Raw genomic sequence first — 19252 nt, forward strand, 5'->3', positions numbered from 1 at the left:
GGCAGCTTTCCGGCGGCTCAAACACCTTTTTACCACCGCCCCAGTTCTCATCCAACCGGACCCCTCCGCCCAGTTTATTGTGGAGGTTGATGCCTCGGACGTCGGGGTTGGAGCTGTGCTGTCCCAGCGGCAGGGTGCTGACAACAAGCTTCATCCTGGCGCTTTTTTTTCCCGCCGGCTTACTCCGGCGGAGATGAAATACGACGTGGGGGATAAGGAGCTTTTAGCTATTAAGCTGGCGTTGGAGGAGTGGCGGCACTGGTTAGAGGGGGCGGGACAGCCTTTTGTGGTCTGGACGGACCACAAAAATCTGTCTTATATCCGGACCGCAAAACGGCTTAACCCGAGGCAGGCACGGTGGTCACTTTTTTTCACTCGGTTTGATTTTGTGGTGTCGTACCGCCCTGGCTCCAAGAACATTAAACCAGATGCTCTCTCCCGACAACTGGAACCGGCTATGGAGGATTCCCTTCCTCAGACTGTAATTCCTGCCTCCTGTGTTCTGGGTACCCTCTCCTGGCAGCTGGAGAGGGAGATCAAGACTGCACAGGCCCGGGAGCCAGACCCTGGTGGGGGCCCCCCTAACAGACTCTATGTTCCCAGGGCCGTAAGGAGCCAGGTCCTCCAGTGGGTGCACGCTACTCGGCTTACCTGTCATCCACAAGGGTACACAGGACGATCGCCTTCCTGCGTCGCTGTTTCTGGTGGCCCAGTTTGGCGAGGGATGCCCGGGAGTTCGTTTCTGCCTGCACGATCTGCGCCCAAAACAAGGTCAACAATCGACCCCCAGCGGGCCTGCTGCATCCCTTACCTGTTCCGAGCCGCCCTTGGTCCCACATAGCTCTAGACTTTGTGACCGGCCTGCCCTCATCTGCTGGCAGAACTGTGATCCTGACTGTTGTGGACCGATTTTCTAAGGCAGCTCACTTCGTGCCCCTGAAGAAGCTGCCTTCGGCCTCAGAGACCGCCAGAGTCATTGTGGAACACGTGTTCAGACTGCATGGGATCCCGGTTGATATAGTTTCTGACCGTGGACCACAGTTCGTCTCACAAGTGTGGAAGACTTTCTGTGCAGCTTTTGGTCCCACGGTCAGTCTCTCTTCGGGTTTTCACCCACAGTCAAATGGGCAGGCCGAGAGGACCAATCAAGACCTGGAGGTGGCCCTCCGATGCATCTGTTCCCGGCACCAGACCTCTTGGAGCACCCTTCTGCCCTGGGTTGAGTATGCCCACAACTCAATGACGTCATCTGCCTCGGGTATGTCCCCATTTGAGGGTTCTCTAGGCTACCAACCCCCATTGTTTCCAGAGCAGGAGAAGGAGGTGGCGGTGCCGTCGGTACAACACCTCTACCGCCGCTGCAGACGGATCTGGAGGGAGGCTCGCGCTGCTCTTCTTCGCTCGTCCGCAGCTAACAAAAGACTGGCTGATCGGCATCGGTTACCGGCGCCTACCTACGTGCCAGGTCAGTTAGTACTCCTGTCCACTGCCAACATCAAGCTGCGGACAGAGTCTAGAAAGCTGTCTCCACGATTCATCGGACCGTTCGAGGTGGAGAAGGTCGTCAACCCTGTGGCGATCCGACTACGCCTTCCTCGGTCCATGCGCATACATCCAGTTTTTCATGTTTCCCAACTCAAACCCCATGTTACTAGTCCTCTCCAGCCCCCTCCATCTCAACCTCCGCCACCTCGCATCATCGACGGTCTGCCTGCATGGACGATCAAACGTATCATGGACGTCAGACGTCGGGGCCGGGGTCTGCAGTACTTGGTTGACTGGAAAGGTTACGGTCCTGAGGAGAGGTCTTGGGAACCCACATCGAGGATGTTGGACAAAGGCATGCTCAGGGAGTACCACAGGCGTCACCCTGACAAGCCCGGTGGTGCGCCCAGAGGCACCCCTTGAGGATGGGGTACTGTCAGGAGCCGGGGCCAGGGCGGTTCATCTTTTTCTCACTTCCGGGTTTCGGGCTTTTATTTTGTTAACTCATGTTCTGTCTTCTGTTGGTTCTTTAGGTAACTTACCCCGGTCTTCACCGGCACCTGTGTACCCACCTGTTTTCATTTATTGTGTGTGTATATAAGCTCCTGTTTTGGCTTCACTTGTCACCGGATCGTTCTACTTGTTTGACCTCTGTCTTTACGAGCTTAAGAGCCTACCTTGGATTAAAATATCCTTTTTGATTCGAACTTCTGCCGTCCTGCTTTTGTGTCCGAATTCACACCCTTGACATGAACACTTTAAGTAAACAGTGTTACATACGCCCCCTCCTCCAGATGAAGCGTCCCGTTTCTACATAAAACAACAAAAGATGAATGAAAATAGTTTGTTGTATTAGCATTAGAACGTTAAAAAGTGCTCCTACTCAGACGGAAGCGTCAAACAGACATAGAGATCTGGTCTTTGTGGAGAAAGAAAGGATTCAAGTGGACAGCTGCAGGGATTACCGACAGCTTCATTATCGGGCTGCAGAGATCCTGCAAACCACCCATCAATAAATAAAACATTAATAAATCGTAATTCAAACAAATGAGTTTCCAAACATTTGGAACGTTATCAATAAACATTCAGCTCACCTGATCAATTGAGTTTAGTCGGTCTGTTCTGCTGCTGCGGGGTGTTCACTTGCTGCTCTGTATGCTCACTTCCACTTTAATCTCGTAAATTTACGAGTTTTTTTCTCATAAATTTACAAATTAAAATCTCGTAATTTTACTTTTTTTTTTTTTTGGTGGCCCTAAAACTCCGACGTAAGTGACCAATCTGGAGGATACAAATAAATTATCTTCTGTTGTAAGAAAACAGGAGCTTGTTTTATAAAGTTGGACATTTTCCATCAGGTTTAGACAACATCAAGATTTCCATTTGTCATTAAATCTATTCATAATTTTTGAATAAATAAATTGATCCATAAAATATACAAAGGTTAGTCTTATGGTTGCCATAAGATGTAGAGCTTAGTCTTTAGCAGGCTTAGAACCTTGCCTCTTTTTTATTGTTGAGTAGTTAATATGGCTTCTTTAAGTTTCTGTGGAAGGCCAAAAAATGATGAGGAACAAGAGAAGAAAAAGAGATGCAGCTGATAAAACATTGAACAAAGTTATGGGAAAGTCCAGCCCCTTGCTGCTTATAAACACGTTTGTATCATATAGTCACAGTACTAGATGAAGTAGGTTGGACAGGAAGTTACACAGGAAGGCTAGACAGGAACAAGAAAGCATGTTAGATTCTCACTTTTAGACCTAGTAATCCAGACTGAGTTTTTGTTTGGTTAGATAAAAGTTTTTGCTTAAACATGTTTCATTTCCACCTATTTTCAAGTTATAGCAATAAATTAGCCACAATGAAAGAGCCTGTTACAGAAAAATGTATTTTGTATGTATGTCTGTCATCATTAAGACTTTGCATTTGTAAAAATATTTGACAGGGTGAACTAGAACTCTTGTAAGGAATTTTTTTATTCAGTTTGTTTAAGTTATTGTGTTCTCTTAGTTCCTATAATGTTTTTTTTCCTGCTTGTTTTTCCCCTGTCAGTCATCTCACCAGGTTTCATTTGCTAACTATATAGCTGTCTTAACTGATGTATCTAATTACCCTTAGTGTATTTAAGTGTCTGGTTTTTCACTTCAACTTGATCAAGCAATGTGTTTTGTCACCCTTTTGTTATGTTCTTTCTTTGAGATTTTATCATTTGTTTCTAGCAGTAGCCTGTCCTCTTTCCATTGAAAAGATTACCAGTCAGATTATTGAAATATGAAAAAGATAAAAAACAAACAAATCATGATGACACTACTAGAAGCTGGTCTGGTTGTTGCTGAATTACTGAAAAATATTGTTGCTACACTTTCTTCTGGAGGTGGGTGTGTGAAAATACATGATTACAAGTATGTATCCTACTTGTAACTTCCCTATCATGTCAATAGTATACTGAGTGTAACTGCAGTTTCTCTCAATATTGAGGACCTCTTGAAGATTTGCAATAAGATGCGTTACATTGTTGGAACAATTGACATTTTGAACAGCAGCCTCAATCCTCTCCTGTATGCGTTTACTTCTTGTAACTTTTGGAAGTGTGCAGAAAACTGTGACTGTTGTGGCAGAACTTCTGGTGTTTCCCAAAGACAAAGCAGTATTACCATCATTGATTCTGTGAAGTGACCTTAATGGACTGGCCACAAAAGTACTTTTTTAGCCCAAATATTTTTTTTTTTTTAATTTTGCTGCTTTGTTCAATATTGATCATTGCTTTGGAGACAGCTGTATATAACTTAAATTAGCATGTGTATCTGTACAGTATGCTGTAGTTAAGAAAAACACAGTTTTCATGTATTTCAGGCTCATTTTTGTAAATAAACTCTAAAGCTTCATAATCTCCCACCAACCCTTTTTCTAAAATGTCTATGCATGTGTTGCAACTCCTAAAGAGTATGTGACTGACAGATTGCTGCCTCTAGATCCACAGGAAAAGTAGTAATCTGTTTTGACTGCTGGAGCAATCTTCACAATGTAAGGAAAAATAACATTTAGAAAATTAAAAATAATTAAACAAGCCCTGAAGCTCAAAGTTTTCCTTATCTGTCAAGAACGACCAGGCAGTAATTGATTTGAAAGAGTTCATGTATTATGTAAAATTGCCTATTTGTCTACTTAAAATATATACCATTCCAGTTAAACAACAGCATAATTCAAGGTCTGTAGCTTTAAAGAACTCAAACAATAATCTTAAGGTAATTTCAAAACTTCAAAGTTAAAGTTTTACCTATTTTCTCTTTAGGTATCTGACTAGAAAAGGTCCAGTTGACTTTTTGAACGCACTTATTAACAAGTCATTTCAGACGTTTGAGTAGGAGAGGACAATAAACCAGTGTTGTTTTTTTGTTTTTTTTGTGGTACGACAAATGACAACCAACCACTTGTATCATATTTGTATGTCAAGTGTAATAATGTCATGAATATAAAAGATGTTAGCGTAATTGAATTTTGCCTGTGTACCTCATCTACTTTTGATGCAGGCTGCATGAAAATGAGGTTTGCAAGTACAAGTTGAACTAACTGAGTTTTGGTTTTAAGACACAGTTTATAGGCAAAGCCTCAGTTATCACATCATCTGCTGTTTTCTGTGACAAAGAAAATCCCTCTGACCTAAGAAAATTCCCTTTCAGTGACTTCCAGAGAAATAACTCATCTCTCTGTTTTAAAATCAACATTTACAAATGTGAGAAGTGAATGCATACAGGAGAGGACTCAGACAGCTGTTTATGAATGTCAGAAATACAACAATGTAACGCAACTCTCCAAAATGTTTTTCAAGCCTCTCATTGTGGAAAACAGTAGCTCCAACACTCAATACATTTATGGTGTGGTATGGAATCCACAAGACAAAAAACACTATAATGATACTGGTAACCAGTCTGGATGTCTGAGGGTTGTTAAAAAATGCTGCTCGAGTCACCTTCCTGTAAAGCTGAATGTATGAAAATGCTACAATAAAAAATGAAATAAATCCCACCAGAGTCTCTATCAGCTGCAGAGCTAACTTCTGGGTTCTGGACGAGAATAGATATCCACAGCGCAGCCAGTTCTTATCAGGGATTTCCTGTCGAACCTCAAAATTAGGGATGGAAAGAATCAGTGAAACCAGCCAAAGCAAAACCAGACACAATCTCATTTTTGTCTGAAACTGCTGGTGCACTACGAGCATGTAACGCTGGAAGCTCAACAAAACTACAGTCAGCAAACTTCTATAAACACTGCAATACTTGAGATATGTTAGGACTTTACAGGCCAGCAGACCAAAGATCCAGCCGTAGAGCAGACTGTAAATCCACAGCGGGAGAGTCAGCAGACAGAGCAGGTCTGACACGGCCAGATTCAGCATCAAACTCTGGGTCATGCTGGACAGCTGCTGAAAATTTGGCTTCAGAATGATGACAGCAATGTTTCCAGGGACTCCCAGGAGGAAGCAGAGACACAGAATCACTGCACCCGGCACACCTCTGGAGTCTGATCAGCATCTTGATATGGCACACCTGTGAGGTGGGATGGATTCTCTTGGCAAAGGAGAAGTGCTCACTATCACAGATTTAGACAGATTTGTGAACAAAATTTCAGAGAACTGGTTATTTTGTGTATGTGGAAAATGTTTCACATCTTTGAGTTCATACCATAAAAATGGGAGAAATAACAAAACTGTTGCGTTTATATTTTTGGTCAGTCTAATTATACATAGATATTTAGTTGCATTTTATTCATTCTTGTAGCATTTACTAATAAAAAAATGGATACTACTAGTTTTCTTTTCTTTATTCCTAGACATTATTGTTGGAAACCTTTAAAAAAGAATTAAACTATATAGGCTAAAATACACATAAAGACTTAATTGACATTACTATATAGTCTTCTCTTCAATGTGCCTTTAAATTGTTAAATACATTTAAACATTTGATGTCAAAGAAGATTTTAAGAAATCCTTTTCATTGGGGGAATTCAAATACTAGTTCACACTGGATTTTTTAAAATGAATATATTGTTTTATTTCTATTCATATTTCATAAATGCAACTGACAGAAACCTTTTTAATTTCAAAATATTAAGGAGACATCTCCTTGTAGTGAGTGTGGTAAGTGTATTGTGAAGCATTTATTGGGACAGTATAAGTTGCAGGCACTTGTGACATACAGGTGATACTTTACTATAGTTGTTTTTTAATGTGTGCACACTTGCTTCTTACTAACCACACGCAAATGCTGCACAAACAGGGTGTACACATGAAACGCAGCATAGGACACATGTAGGATGACAACACAAACTATGCTCTGATTTTTTTAATTTCTAACAGATAAGCTACAAGCAGGGTGCACTATACCGGGTGTGCAAGGAGCAATTGAGCAGCACTAATGGGCCTTTTGGGGGGGTGGGATGTTTAACCCTTGTGCTATCTTAGATGACCCCACCCTTACTTTGACGTGTTATCCCTACCATGACAAAGGTGGAAAGATTTCATGTAATCCATGGACACCAGTGAAGATCACAAATCATTGGAGAAAAAAGGCTCAGAGCACTGTCTAGTGGGTCTAGGTGACCCAACTCCCAATGTCAAAGTGCCTAGGATGGCACAAGGGTTACAAAAGACAGAAAAGTACGTCTCACCCGCCCTCACATACCCTTAGGATAACTTGTGCTTTTGCTACAACTTGTCGCCAGTTGATTAAAATGTGCATGAACATTTTGACTGAGCGGTTACTGAAGCTCAGATCTTTGTAAAGGTATTGCAACATAATCTATAAGAGATAAATGCATACAAGAGTGGATTCATGCCGCTGTTCACAAAATGCAATGCTCTAACAATGTAAATTACATTTAAACGAAAACTTTAAAAGGTCCTCATTGTGTAAGAAGTCAGCTGCAGCACTGAGTGCATCGAAAAATGACATGGAACCCAGAAAACAAAACTCATGATGATACTGATAATCAAAATACTACTAGCAAAAAGATGAAGAAAACCTACCAGGGTCTTCGCCAGCAGCTCTGGGATCCACTGAACTTCTGTCAAATATTAAGACTCAATGTGTTAGTTTGGTTCTGATCACTGGTCAAAAAAGCAGGTCTTACTGTGTAGCTTCCTGTTTCTGGCTTTGAAAAAAAAATTCTCATTTTTGTGAGTTCCGTCTAACAATACCAGCAAAGTAAAAGATGTTAGAGTTGTTTTCCTTATTTATCTTGTTGATGCACATATGAAAAATGATGTTCACAAGTTAACCTATTCAACCACTAACCTTGTTTTGGTTAATAGTCTAGAATTTAAAGTTTATGTGCAAAGCCTCCTTAACTACATCAGTTACCACATCATTTCGTGACAGAACCATAATACCTTGACCAAAAAAAATCTTCCTCAGTTTTCTCTAGAAAAATTACTCATTTCATTGTTTTAAAATCAGCATTGACAGAGTTTTTGAAAGTTAAGTGTCAACATTTCCTCAGAATACTTGAAGAAAAGTGAGAAAAATAAATCTTAAAGACTAAAGTGTATTATTAGTGGAATATATTAACCCAGATTATGATACAGCTTTAAAATAAGTATGTGTGAAAAACCATTTAGGCTTCAAGAATTATTGTATAATTTTTAAACAGAAGGAACATGAAACATTATGCTGGATAGCGGTAAGTCATCAGTTCTGGGGAGACACTGTACTAAAGCTAAAGATTACTTTAGGCCAGTGCTTCTAAAATAAGGAAAGGAACATTTGCAAAGAATGAAAAATTCTTTGCAAATGTTTTCAAATGCAAAGCTTTCGAATAGCAGTAGGTCAATAGATCTGGGGAGACACTGTACTAAAGCTAAAGATTACCTTAGGCTGTAAAAACTATAACATTTTTAAGGGTTTATTTAAACGTAAAAGAAATAAAAATCCAAGGAAAAATGATAAAAGAAGACATTCCTCTACATTTTAAATAAACATTTTTTTACTCAAGAGATAAACTCTTTTAATACAAACGAATTTATCCTTGAGTTTTCTGAACAGGTGAGGGAAGCTCTGAGCTCTTAGACATATTTACTGGAAATTGTTTTTTAGGTTTACTTTTTTTTCTCCTTTTGCCGCAAGTTATGTCCAAATCAGACATGTGACGTCTGTGTAGACCATGGTGTATTCATTTGATGCTTTATCTTGCACAGCTCCTTTCTGATTTATGAGAGACTTGGTCTCATGTAATTCCACTAGCTTAATTTATTAATTTTTCCTCCATGATTAATTTTCAAACGGTAAACTGTAAATTAAAAAGGGACTCCGTCTATGCATCAATAACAAATCCGAGTACCCGGTTGTGTCAGGGTTTGCCTTGTTTTTTGCTTCTTTTTGTTTCTGTCATGTTTTAGTTCTGTTTCCTGTCTTATTTTGGAAGGTTTCCTATTTTTTTCATGCTTTTAAGTTTTACTTCCCTTGTCCCCTTGTACCTCTTCTGATCGTATTCACCTGTGTCTTGTCAGTCCTGTTTTGTATTTATTTAGGTAATAAACCTCTTGCCCTGGAACAGTGTGCCTCCCGTCTCTGCATTTTGGGTACTTCATGCTCACCAGCCCCTCCCTACCTGACAGGTTGATCAAAGTTCAACCTGGTTTAATTTTCAACCCAGGTTCAGTGGCCATCCATTTTGCCCATAGAGCCTAAAAACGGTTTTGAAAATGTGTGTTGCTACACATGAATGCAAGAGTTTTGAAGGTAAAAGCTTCTATTTTTCATGGTGGAGGACAGAATGAAAAGCTGGATGCAGGCTTTCCTCAATAACACAGATCACCCACTGCAACAAAAACGTTGGCTTCTCAGAGAAGCTGTCGGAGTGAAAGGTTATCTCACTGCCGCAGAACTGAGAGGTTCTGCAGATCTTTTATCCCGGCTGCTATGAGATTTTACAATAAGCAATTGGATTTTAAAATGGGATTTTAGAGTTTTTATATTTTAGAAACATTATAAGCATTTATTTTATTTTTACTTTCAATTTTATTGATCTGTTTTGATGGGGAGGGGAAAACAGAATTTCTCCTTATGGGTGTAAAAAAAGGATTATTATCTATCATCACTGAAGTGTTTAGAATATTCTGTGTCATTAAAAGAAAAAGTCTAAATAAATCAGCTTATTGACATGAACATTGTCTTTTTTAGAATTTAAAAAATATTATAGAACCGGGAAAATGTATTTTTCTTGCATTTTCATTTACATTGTCTGTTCTACTGCAGGCTTTTCTGCCCTCTCCTGGTCACCTTGCTTTTCTGCAGGATGGGCCTTGAACACTTGATGATTGTGCTGCCCTGCAGCTGTTATGACAGTTTTTTTACTTGTCCTGTCCAACAGCTGAGCAAACAGATGAGAGCTGAAGGCCTCTCTTGTGTTGGACATATTTTACTTTCACAACAAGGGGTTATGAATCTTCTGACATACCAGATGTAAAATATGTCTAAATAAACCCCTTTTGTAAAGAAGAGGAGGGAAGAAGAGAAAGGGATGTTAGGGGGAGGTGTAGGAGGGTGATTATAGAGAGAGGGGGGATAAAACCATCAAGCAGCAAAAAACAAAAGGTTGCTGAATGGCTCTAATACAAATCTACAAGGGGTGGGGCTTGTCCACACACACACTCTCAAATGTTATAAACATACCTGTTGGCACCAAAAATGTTCACAAACATACATGTTAACATGCACACAATGACAGCAATGTTTCCAGGGACTCCTCTAAAATGTATTTTTCGTTTAATATTGTAACCCAGATTATGAAACAAATCTAAAATATATTATTATAAAAACAGTAGAGCCACAGGTCATGTGGGAAATGCTTGCATTTTGTTTGTTTGTTGTCCCTAAATCCTGAAAATATGTGTACAGTACTACCATCAGAAGTCAGAACTCTGTCTCCCCCTCTGGTCACCGGCGGGAGCTGTCCTCAGACTTTTAGCCATACTACAACTCCCAGCAAGACCAAACTTTTTCAGTAAGTCATCTTTTATTTGTACAGTTTACAAATTATTTATCAGCGCATGCTAGACATCTTATGTATAGCACTGATAGTACTTAACTTCCCCGTTTATTGTCATTTAAATTATTTCATGTATGCTGATGCCTTTTCATTGGATAACCTGCATCTGTTGCTCATTTGCCCCACTGTTCTTAGCTTTTCTCTGTACTGTTTAAGGCATACATCTTATTTTCATTTTAAACAGTACTTAGCTTTTCTCTGTACTGTTTAAGGCAGTGGTTCCCAAACTTTTTCTGCAGGGCCCCCCTTTCTGAAGATTAGAATATTTTCGAGCCCCCCCACACACCGACACAAACATACAAATCCTTTGTTTCTAAACTCCACCGTGCCTTATAACATGTGGTTAATGAGAAATCCTTCTCTGAACAGTAGAATTCTGTTATCTAAAGCTGAAGGAATCTCTAGATCTGTCTATGTGTCTCTGTCTTTAGAAATGCCAAAACACATCTGTAACCTATTAAACAAAACATTATTTGATTTTATTTGGAGGAAAAAATGTCATTACTTGAACAAAATTTGTTTTATGTAACACCAGAAAAAATGGAGGCATGGATGTATTAACCTTTGAAACTTTAAACAACTCTTTTAAAATAAAGTGGTTAAGTAATTTATTGAAAGGGGAAGACAATATCTCGAATGCATTTCCTAAATATATATTTGACACAATGGGAGGCATTAAATTCTTGCTAAAATGTAATTGTAAAATTGAAAAATTACCCACAAAACTTTCAAACTTTTACAAACAAGCCCTGCTGGCCTGGAAACTCCTTTATAAACATAATTTTTCTCCAACAACTTGTTGTATTTAGAATAAAAGTAATGTACAATACAAGAATAAATCACTTTTTTTCCTAGATGTTATGATAATGATATTGTTTTAATCAGACAACTTTTCAATTCTCATGGACATCTTCTGACGTATGAAGAATTTCTTTTAAAATTCGGTATTCCTGTTCCACCCAGAGAATGTGCAATAGTGTTAGATGCCATTCCAACCAGTCTACTTCAACTGTTTAAAGGGCTTTATAACACAAGTCAATTAAGAACACAGACAATTTTTTTGGACAATGTGGATATTTGTGTTAATTCAGTTTCCAATAAGCAAATAAGAAAAATTTACATACCACAACCTTAGCTGCTGGGAGGTTTTATTGGGATTTCAAATTTGTGGACATAAAATGGACTTATGTTTGGACTATTAGCAATAAATACTGTCTAAATAACAAAATAAAAGAGGTGTCCTTCAAAATATTGCATTGTATATATCCTACCGAAAAAACTTTGAATAGATTTGTTGTGGACATGGACCTGTTTTGTTCATTCTGTGGAACTCAGGAGGAAACTATTTATCATCTGTTTGTGGACTGCAGACATACAAATAACGTTTGGATTGAAGTGGGAAACTATATTGGAAATATAACTAAAAAAACTGTTACATTTTTAGATAGAGACATTATTCTGGGTTACCTTAATGTCAAAGTAGACAAAGATTGTATCTTCATTACACAATTGTTTTTATTATTGGCAAAATTCCATATCCATAAAACCAAATGGTCAAACTCCAAACCTAAATTCCAGCAGTTTTTGAGTGAAATCAATCAGTAATTTACCATTATCAAACATCTGCAAAACCAAAAAGCAATTCGAACTAATTTAATTTTTGAAAGATTTTTAAAATTTATTAAACCCCAAAGATTTTTGAAGTATTAATTCTTTTTGTCTTATGTTGTATATGTATGTGTATATATTTATATACTTTTTGTTTTATTTCTTATATTTTTCTGCAATATGTACACATTTCAATTCCCCCTGAGACATTCACATTGTTATTGTAATATGTTGTTTGTCAATAAAGTATGAAAAAAAAAAACTCCACCGCGCCCCCCTGCAATACCTCGGCGCGCCCCCCAGTTTGGAAATCACTGGTTTAAGGCATATCTCTTATTTTCATACTATACAGTACTTTCTTTTTGCACCACTATATTTATTTTGGCTCTTTCCACTGATCATATTTACATTCCTCTGAATAATAATGCTTAGTGAATGTATTGTTATACTTCCAGCATAATAATTTATCCATAAAATACATCATTTGCACTGCAAAAATGAATTTCTGGCTGGATGCTAACTTTTCTTGTTGCCTCATGTGCTGTGACAAAGTTAAAACTAATTTAGTCTGAAGATCTTATCACAACAATCAGAAACTAGATGTCTGTCAGCTTTTCCAGGAAATGGCCTCCCATATCAGTCACAATCATGAAGGGTTCACAGTTTTATGTTAGTGTCAATGTTATTGACTTAATGGTATGCAAGGAATAGTCAGAAAAGTGGTACTCAAAAATGACTTAACTAGAAAAGGTTTTATTGGAAAGTGCAGTAACTGCACAAACATAGACAAGAAAACACAAACTTTCATAGAGGCAACACTCAAAAAACAAACAAAAATTCATATGAATATAAATGGAATGCGTGCCATATGACTGCATTTGCATTAAAGGCATTACTGTTGTATCTCTTATAAACAGGAATCACTGATCTACAGGAAGTACATATGAAGTAATAAGACTATTTGGACTTCACTCAAAAGTCTAATATAAAAATATAATTTCTATTTGTGTAATATTAAAAAAAAACGTGATATTTTTTACATTTAGTGCTTCCTCATATAACCTCATATTAGGGTGAGGGGGTGGTGGGCTTAGCCTGCGATGCGCCTTGGGGGGGGCTACTTGGTAGTGGTCCCCCCCCTCCCATGGTTGCTGTATGGAGTGGGCCCCCCCTCTTTCGCTTTTATTTGCACCTTAGACATGAAGGGCCCTTGGTAGGGGGGGGTGCTTGGACATCACTGTCAACAAGCAGCAGATGTCCTCCCTTCACCCTACCCGCCAATTTTAACCGCACCTTAGACATTTAGGGCCGCCAGCTCTCATCTGCCTGCCCAGCTGTTGGACAGGACAAGTTAAAAAAATAAAATGAAAAAAAAAGAAAATAAAATACAGTTACTGTACGAAACCAAAACACACGTGTTGGGATATCCCATAGAAGTTTTGAAATCACTATGGGACGGCCACACGACCTACGGCTTGGCGGCCATTTTTTGGCGAACTCTGAGAATTGCAGATTTTTGTGTTTTCCCACGATTTGGGAAAACGAGACTTTGGTTTGAACGATTTTCACGCAATTGCAAACACTTGCTGCCAGCTCCAGTCTAAAAATACCACAGAAGTGTCGTTGACCTTTGACCTTGGGAAAAGGGCGCCATCCTGCATTAAAAAAAAAAAGCCCCTTTAGCGCCACTTTCAAACGAAAACTCGTCCTAGGCATTTTTTGCCATTGTCTCGTAATGTCACAGGCATCCATAGCAAAGTGATTTGGACAAAATGATGGAATTAGAAGTTTTAGATTTTGAACGACGTACATATGGTGAATTCGCAACCGTTGCCATCTTGGCTAGCTCCTACATTTTTTCAGAATGTCGTGAAGAGGAAATATGCGATTCCCTTGCCCATGCTGAGCAAAATGATGATACGCACGACAAGATCGATAAAGGAATGTGGGCATGGTAAGCAGAAAAAGTTGCAATTACAAGTTGTAGATTTGAACGGCGTGCGTGTGGTGAGCTAGCACTGTTATAATTTCCATGCCTTTTAATATATTATAGTGAAAATTAAAAGCATGCATCCAAGGCTGGAACTGAACACATTGTGGGCGATGAAGGTGGTGAGGGTGGCGGTGGTGCGTAGAGTTGGGCGTGGAAGGCGGGTTGCGTCTGGGGGCCATACAATGCCGCTTGCGGCTTTAATTCTTGTAATTACTGCTTGTGACTTGAAAAAGAGATCTACTAATGTCTTGGAGCCTAGATAAAAAACGGTCAGGGCCCAAAGCTGAGATTAAAACTAAAATGTAAAAACCCCCAGAAAAGACTTAATATTCCAAAGCATAAAAAGGTGCCAGGTCCTATCAACTCTCTTCTAATTGATCAAAAAAAGCAGGTAAATGTTATTGGTGTGAAATAAAAAAATGGACACTGAAAGGAAGAAAAAATTACAAACAATTATTACAAATTATTATTTACGAACAAATACAAACAATTATTTATTCAAAAAGTAAAAAAGACTATTGTTAACATTTTTGTCACATACAGCATTTCCTTTTGCATCATCCAAACATTTTAAGCTTCATCCTACACTGATGAATTCATTTAATGAAGAATTATAAGCAAAAACAAACTAATAAACAGAACAAACATTCAGTAGGAAAAAAATATATTTGTTTTTAATCAAAACAGATGACAGATAAAAGTTAGTAAGCATTCACTTCAAATACAAGGTGATTTATTTACACAACCTGACTAAAAAATTACATTAAAATAAGACTCAACTCTCAAAGACTGTTCATGTGAGAAAGGTCTGACTGTCGAGCTTCCTGTTTCAAACCTTAATCTAAAAATAACATTTCCTTTATTCTTGTATCATATTTCTATGTCAAGTCTAATAATTTCATGAATACAAAATATTTTAGCATGATTTACTTTTACTTTAGTACGTAATTTACTCTTGATGCAAGATGCATGAAAAAGTTTGCAAGTAAAGCAATTTATGGAAACCAAAAACACGTTGAACTAACTGAGTTGTGGTTAAATGACACAGTTTATAGGCAAAGCCTCAGTTACCACATCATCTGCAGCTTTTTTTATGACAAAGTAAATCACTCTGACCTAATAAAAATTCCTCTTCAGTGACATCCAGAGAAATTACTCATCTCACTGTTTTAAAATTAACATTTACAAATGTGAGAAGTGAATGCATACAGGAGTGGATTCAGACAGCTGTTTATAAATGTCAGTGCTACAATAATGCGCCGCAACTTTGGGAGAGATTTGTAAAGCCTCTTATTGTGTAAGGCAGGAGCTGCCATTACCAATACATTTACTGTGAGGTATGGAATCCACAAGACAAAAAACACTATAATGATACTGGTAACCAGTCTGGATGTCTGAGGGTTGTTAAGAAATGCTGCTCGATTCACCTTCCTGTAAAGTTGAATGTATGAAAATGCTACAATAAAACATGAAGCAAATCCCACCAGAGTCTCTGTCAGCTTCACAGCTAGCATCTGGGTTCTGGAGGACAATAGAAACACGCAGCGTACCCAGTTCTTATCAGGGATTTCCTGTGAAACCACCAAAGCAGGGATGGAAAGAATCAGTGAAACCAGCCAAAGCAAAACCAGACACAATCTCACTTTTTTCTTAAACTGCTGGTGCACTATGAGCATGTAACGCTGAAAGCTCAACAAAACTACAGTCAGCAAACTTCCATAAAGACTGCAATAAATGAGATATGATAGGATTTTACAGGCCAGCAGACCAAAGATCCAGCTGTAGAGCAGACTGTAAATCCACAGTGGGAGAGTCAGCAGACAGAGCAGGTCTGACACGGCCAGATTCAGCATCAAATTCTGGGTCATGCTGGACAGCTGCTGAAAATTTGGCTTCAGAATGATGACAGCAATGTTTCCAGGGACTCCCAGGAGGAAGCAGAGAGACATAATCACTGCAGGCGGCACACTTCTGGAGTCCATGGAAGGAGACGGGAGAAGTTCAGAAGAGGAGATGTTTGAAGTTACTGCAGTCAAGTTGAGTTGCTCCATGACGCCCAACACTAAACAAATGATGGACCTAAGAGTCACAAAATAATCAGGAGTTCAGAGGTTTCACACTGATAGCATTCAATAATTGTTATCAAAAAAAGTTTTGATGGGAAGTGAAGCAGTGTTAGTGAACACACAAATATATTAGAGAAATAAACTTTAAAGAGTCAGTGTCTACAGAGCAAACGGAAACAATTTTGTAGTTCCAAGAAATGAGTAATGAATGTTCTACAGTAGCCCTTTATGTATATATACATATACAGTATGTGTGTTCCTTTAGCTTCTATTTGTTTTTATATTCCTGCCAGTTCATGATTAATTATCCAAATCAAGCTTTATATACACTGAAACCTTTAAAAACTAAGTAAACTATATAGGCTATAATACACATAAAGACTTAATTGACATTACTATATAGTCTTCTCTTCAATGTGCCTTCACATCCTATACTATGCCTATGTGTCCTATGCTGTGCCTTCACAGCATAGGACACATGTAGGATGACAACACAAACTATGCTCTGATTTCTTCATTTCTAACAGATAAGCTACAAGCAGGGTGCCCTATACCGGGTGTGCAAGGAGCAATTGAGCAGCACTAATGGGCCTTTTGGGGGGGTGGGATGTTTAACCCCTTGTGCTATCTTAGATGACCCCACGCTTACTTTGACGTGTTCTCCCTACCATGACAAAGGTGGATAAAGGTGGAAAGATTTAATGTAATCCAGGGACATCAGTGAAGATCACAAATAATTGAAGAAAAAAGGCTCAGAGCACTGTCTAGTGGGTCTAGATCAGTGTTTTTCAACTTTTTTTGAGCCACGGCACACTTTAACCTTGACAAAAACCCCGCAGCACACCAGCATCCCAAAAAAAGAAGAAGCAGAAACTCGGACTGTATCGATCTACAGCCACCCCCCCCCCCCCCCCCCCCGGCAATCTGACGTGCATTTTTGTGATAATTGTGGCAGAAAAAGCAGGAAGTTGCAGATGTTTTTCTTTAAAAGATGTAATAAAAGTTAAGTTACATACAAACTGTATGTTCGTTGTGTTTTCAAGACGTGTAACAAGGACGACTCATTGTACGCTGAGGCGCTGTCCCTTTCAAGCCAATGCATCATGGGAGATGTAGTGCGAAAACTGCGAAAAAACGGCAGAAAGACTAGCGCTTCTGAGCTTCATGGTTTTGTTCACTTGTTCCACGGTCTGATACCGGATTCTGTGGAAAGCTACACCGCTAAAGACGAGCTTTAGCTGGTGTTTTTGTTGGAACTGAGAGAGTTATGAGCTAAATTGGAACAAGGAAGTGAAGACTTCAAACACTTCTGATTGGTCAGACTGATGACATGTGATTAAGCCTTCAAGAATGATTGGTGGAGTCGTGGAGACAGTAAAAGCTGCGGGACTTTTCAGAAAACAGTTATAGCTGCAGCTAAATCGCGTTACCGTCATTCTTATCAAAATGTCTTTAATAAAATCAAATAAACACAAAGAAAAAAGTATTTTATGATCTTTTACATTCCTAACTACTCTGTGTTTTATCAGGACCTGTTTGGATGAACAAAGAGCTGATTTCCTGGAGATGGTAATTGTTTTGAGATCAGTGAATGAGGGCAATTTCTCTACGGCACACTTTACCATCTCCCACGCACACTGGTTGAAAAACACTGGTCTAGATGACCCAACTCCCAATGTGTGCAAAGTGCCTAGGATAGCACAAGGGTTACAAAAGACAGAAAAGTACGTCTCACCCGCCCTCTCATACCCTTAGGATGACTTGTGCTTTTGCTACAACTTGTCGGCAGTTGATTAAAATGTGCATGAACATTTTGACTGAGCGGTTACTGAAGCTCAGATCTTTGTAAAGGTATTGCAACATAATCGATAAGAGATAAATGCATACAAGAGTGGATTCATGCAGCTGTTCCCAAAATGCAATGCTCTAACAATGTAAATTACATTTAAACGAAAACTTTAAAAGGTCCTCGCTGTGTAAGAAGGCAGCTGCAGCACTGAGTGCATCGAAAAATGACATGGAACCCAGAAAACAAAAACTCATGATGACACTGATAAACAAAATACTACTAGCAAAAAGATGAAGAAAACCTACCAGGGTCTTCGCCAGCAGCTCTGGGATCCACTGACCTTCTTTCAAATATTAAGACTCAATGTGTTAGTTTGGTTCTGATCACTGGTCAAAAAAGCAGGTCTTACTGTGTAGCTTCCTGTTTCTGGCTTTGAAAAAAAAATTCTCATTTTTGTGAGTTCCGTCTAACAATACCAGCAAAGTAAAAAATGTTAGAGTTGTTTTCCTTATGTATCTTTTTGATGCACATATGAAAAATGATGTTCACAAGTTAACCTATTCAACCACTAACCTTGTTTTGGTTAATAGTCTAGAATTTAAAATTTATGTGCAAAGCCTCCTTAACTACATCAGTTACCACATCATTTCGGGACAGAACCATAATACCTTGACCAAAAAAAATCTTCCTCAGTTTTCTCTAGAAAAACGATTCATTTCATTGTTTTAAAATCAGCATTGACAGAGGTTGTGAAAGTTAAGTGTGTTAAAGCTAAAGATTACTTTAGGCCAGTGCTTCTAAAATAAGGAAGGAACATTTGCAAAGAATGAAAAATTCTTTGCAAATGTTTTCAAATGAAAAGCTGTCGGATAGTAGTAGGATAATAGATCAGGGGAGACACTGTACTAAAGCTAAAGATTTTTTTAGGCTGTAAAAACTATAACATTTTTCAGGTTTATTTAAACTTAAAAGAAATCCAAGGAAAAATGATAAAGGAAGACATTCCTCTACATTTTAGATAAACATTTTTTTTTTACTCAAGAGATAAACTCTTTTAATACAAACGAATTTATCCTTGAGTTTTCTGAACAGGTGAGGGAAGCTCTGAGCTCTCAGACATATTTACTGGAAATTGTTTTTTAGGTTTACTTTTTTTGTCCTTCTGCCACAAATTATGTCCAAACCAGACATGTTACGTCTGTGTAGCCCATGGTGTATTAGATGGCTTTATCCTGCACAACTCCTTTCTGATTTATTAGAGACTTG

The 19252-nt window shown here is 38.7% G+C and overlaps 1 protein-coding gene and 1 long non-coding RNA gene across 3 annotated transcripts; both read left to right on the forward strand.

The window, feature by feature from the left end:
* Nucleotides 1-983: 983 nt before the first annotated feature.
* Nucleotides 984-3036, forward strand: LOC144990012 (uncharacterized). Of its 2 annotated transcripts, none has more exons than XR_013653935.1 (2): nucleotides 984-1218; nucleotides 1315-3036. XR_013653935.1 is itself a non-coding variant. In XM_078942371.1 (2 exons), exons 1-2 carry the CDS (start codon nucleotides 1170-1172, stop codon nucleotides 1906-1908), a joined length of 648 nt encoding a protein of 215 aa, XP_078798497.1. In that variant the 5' UTR covers nucleotides 988-1169; the 3' UTR covers nucleotides 1909-3036. The 2 variants fall into 2 exon arrangements, 1 of the variants encoding a protein (XP_078798497.1); XM_078942371.1 differs by having other exon boundaries at nucleotides 988-1218; nucleotides 1310-3036.
* Nucleotides 3037-9513: 6477 nt separating this feature from the next.
* On the forward strand, nucleotides 9514-16123 carry LOC144990013 (uncharacterized). Its single transcript, XR_013653936.1, has 2 exons — nucleotides 9514-10485; nucleotides 16053-16123. It is a non-coding gene; the product is annotated as an uncharacterized LOC144990013 (long non-coding RNA).
* The last annotated feature ends 3129 nt before the right edge of the window (nucleotides 16124-19252 follow it).

This window comes from Oryzias latipes, chromosome 24 (assembly GCF_053564925.1).
Source record: "Oryzias latipes strain Hd-rR chromosome 24, Olatipes_Hd-rR_3.1".
Classification (NCBI taxonomy): Eukaryota; Metazoa; Chordata; class Actinopteri; order Beloniformes; family Adrianichthyidae; genus Oryzias; species Oryzias latipes.

Coding starts and splice junctions, on each gene's coding strand:
- LOC144990012 (XM_078942371.1), top strand. CDS start 1,170: ATGCATCTGTTCCCGGCACCAGACCTCTTGGAGCACCCTTCTGCCCTG. Junction 1,219..1,309: donor GGAGCACCCTTCTGCCCTGG/GTTGAGTATGCC, acceptor CATTGTTTCCAG/AGCAGGAGAAGGAGGTGGCG.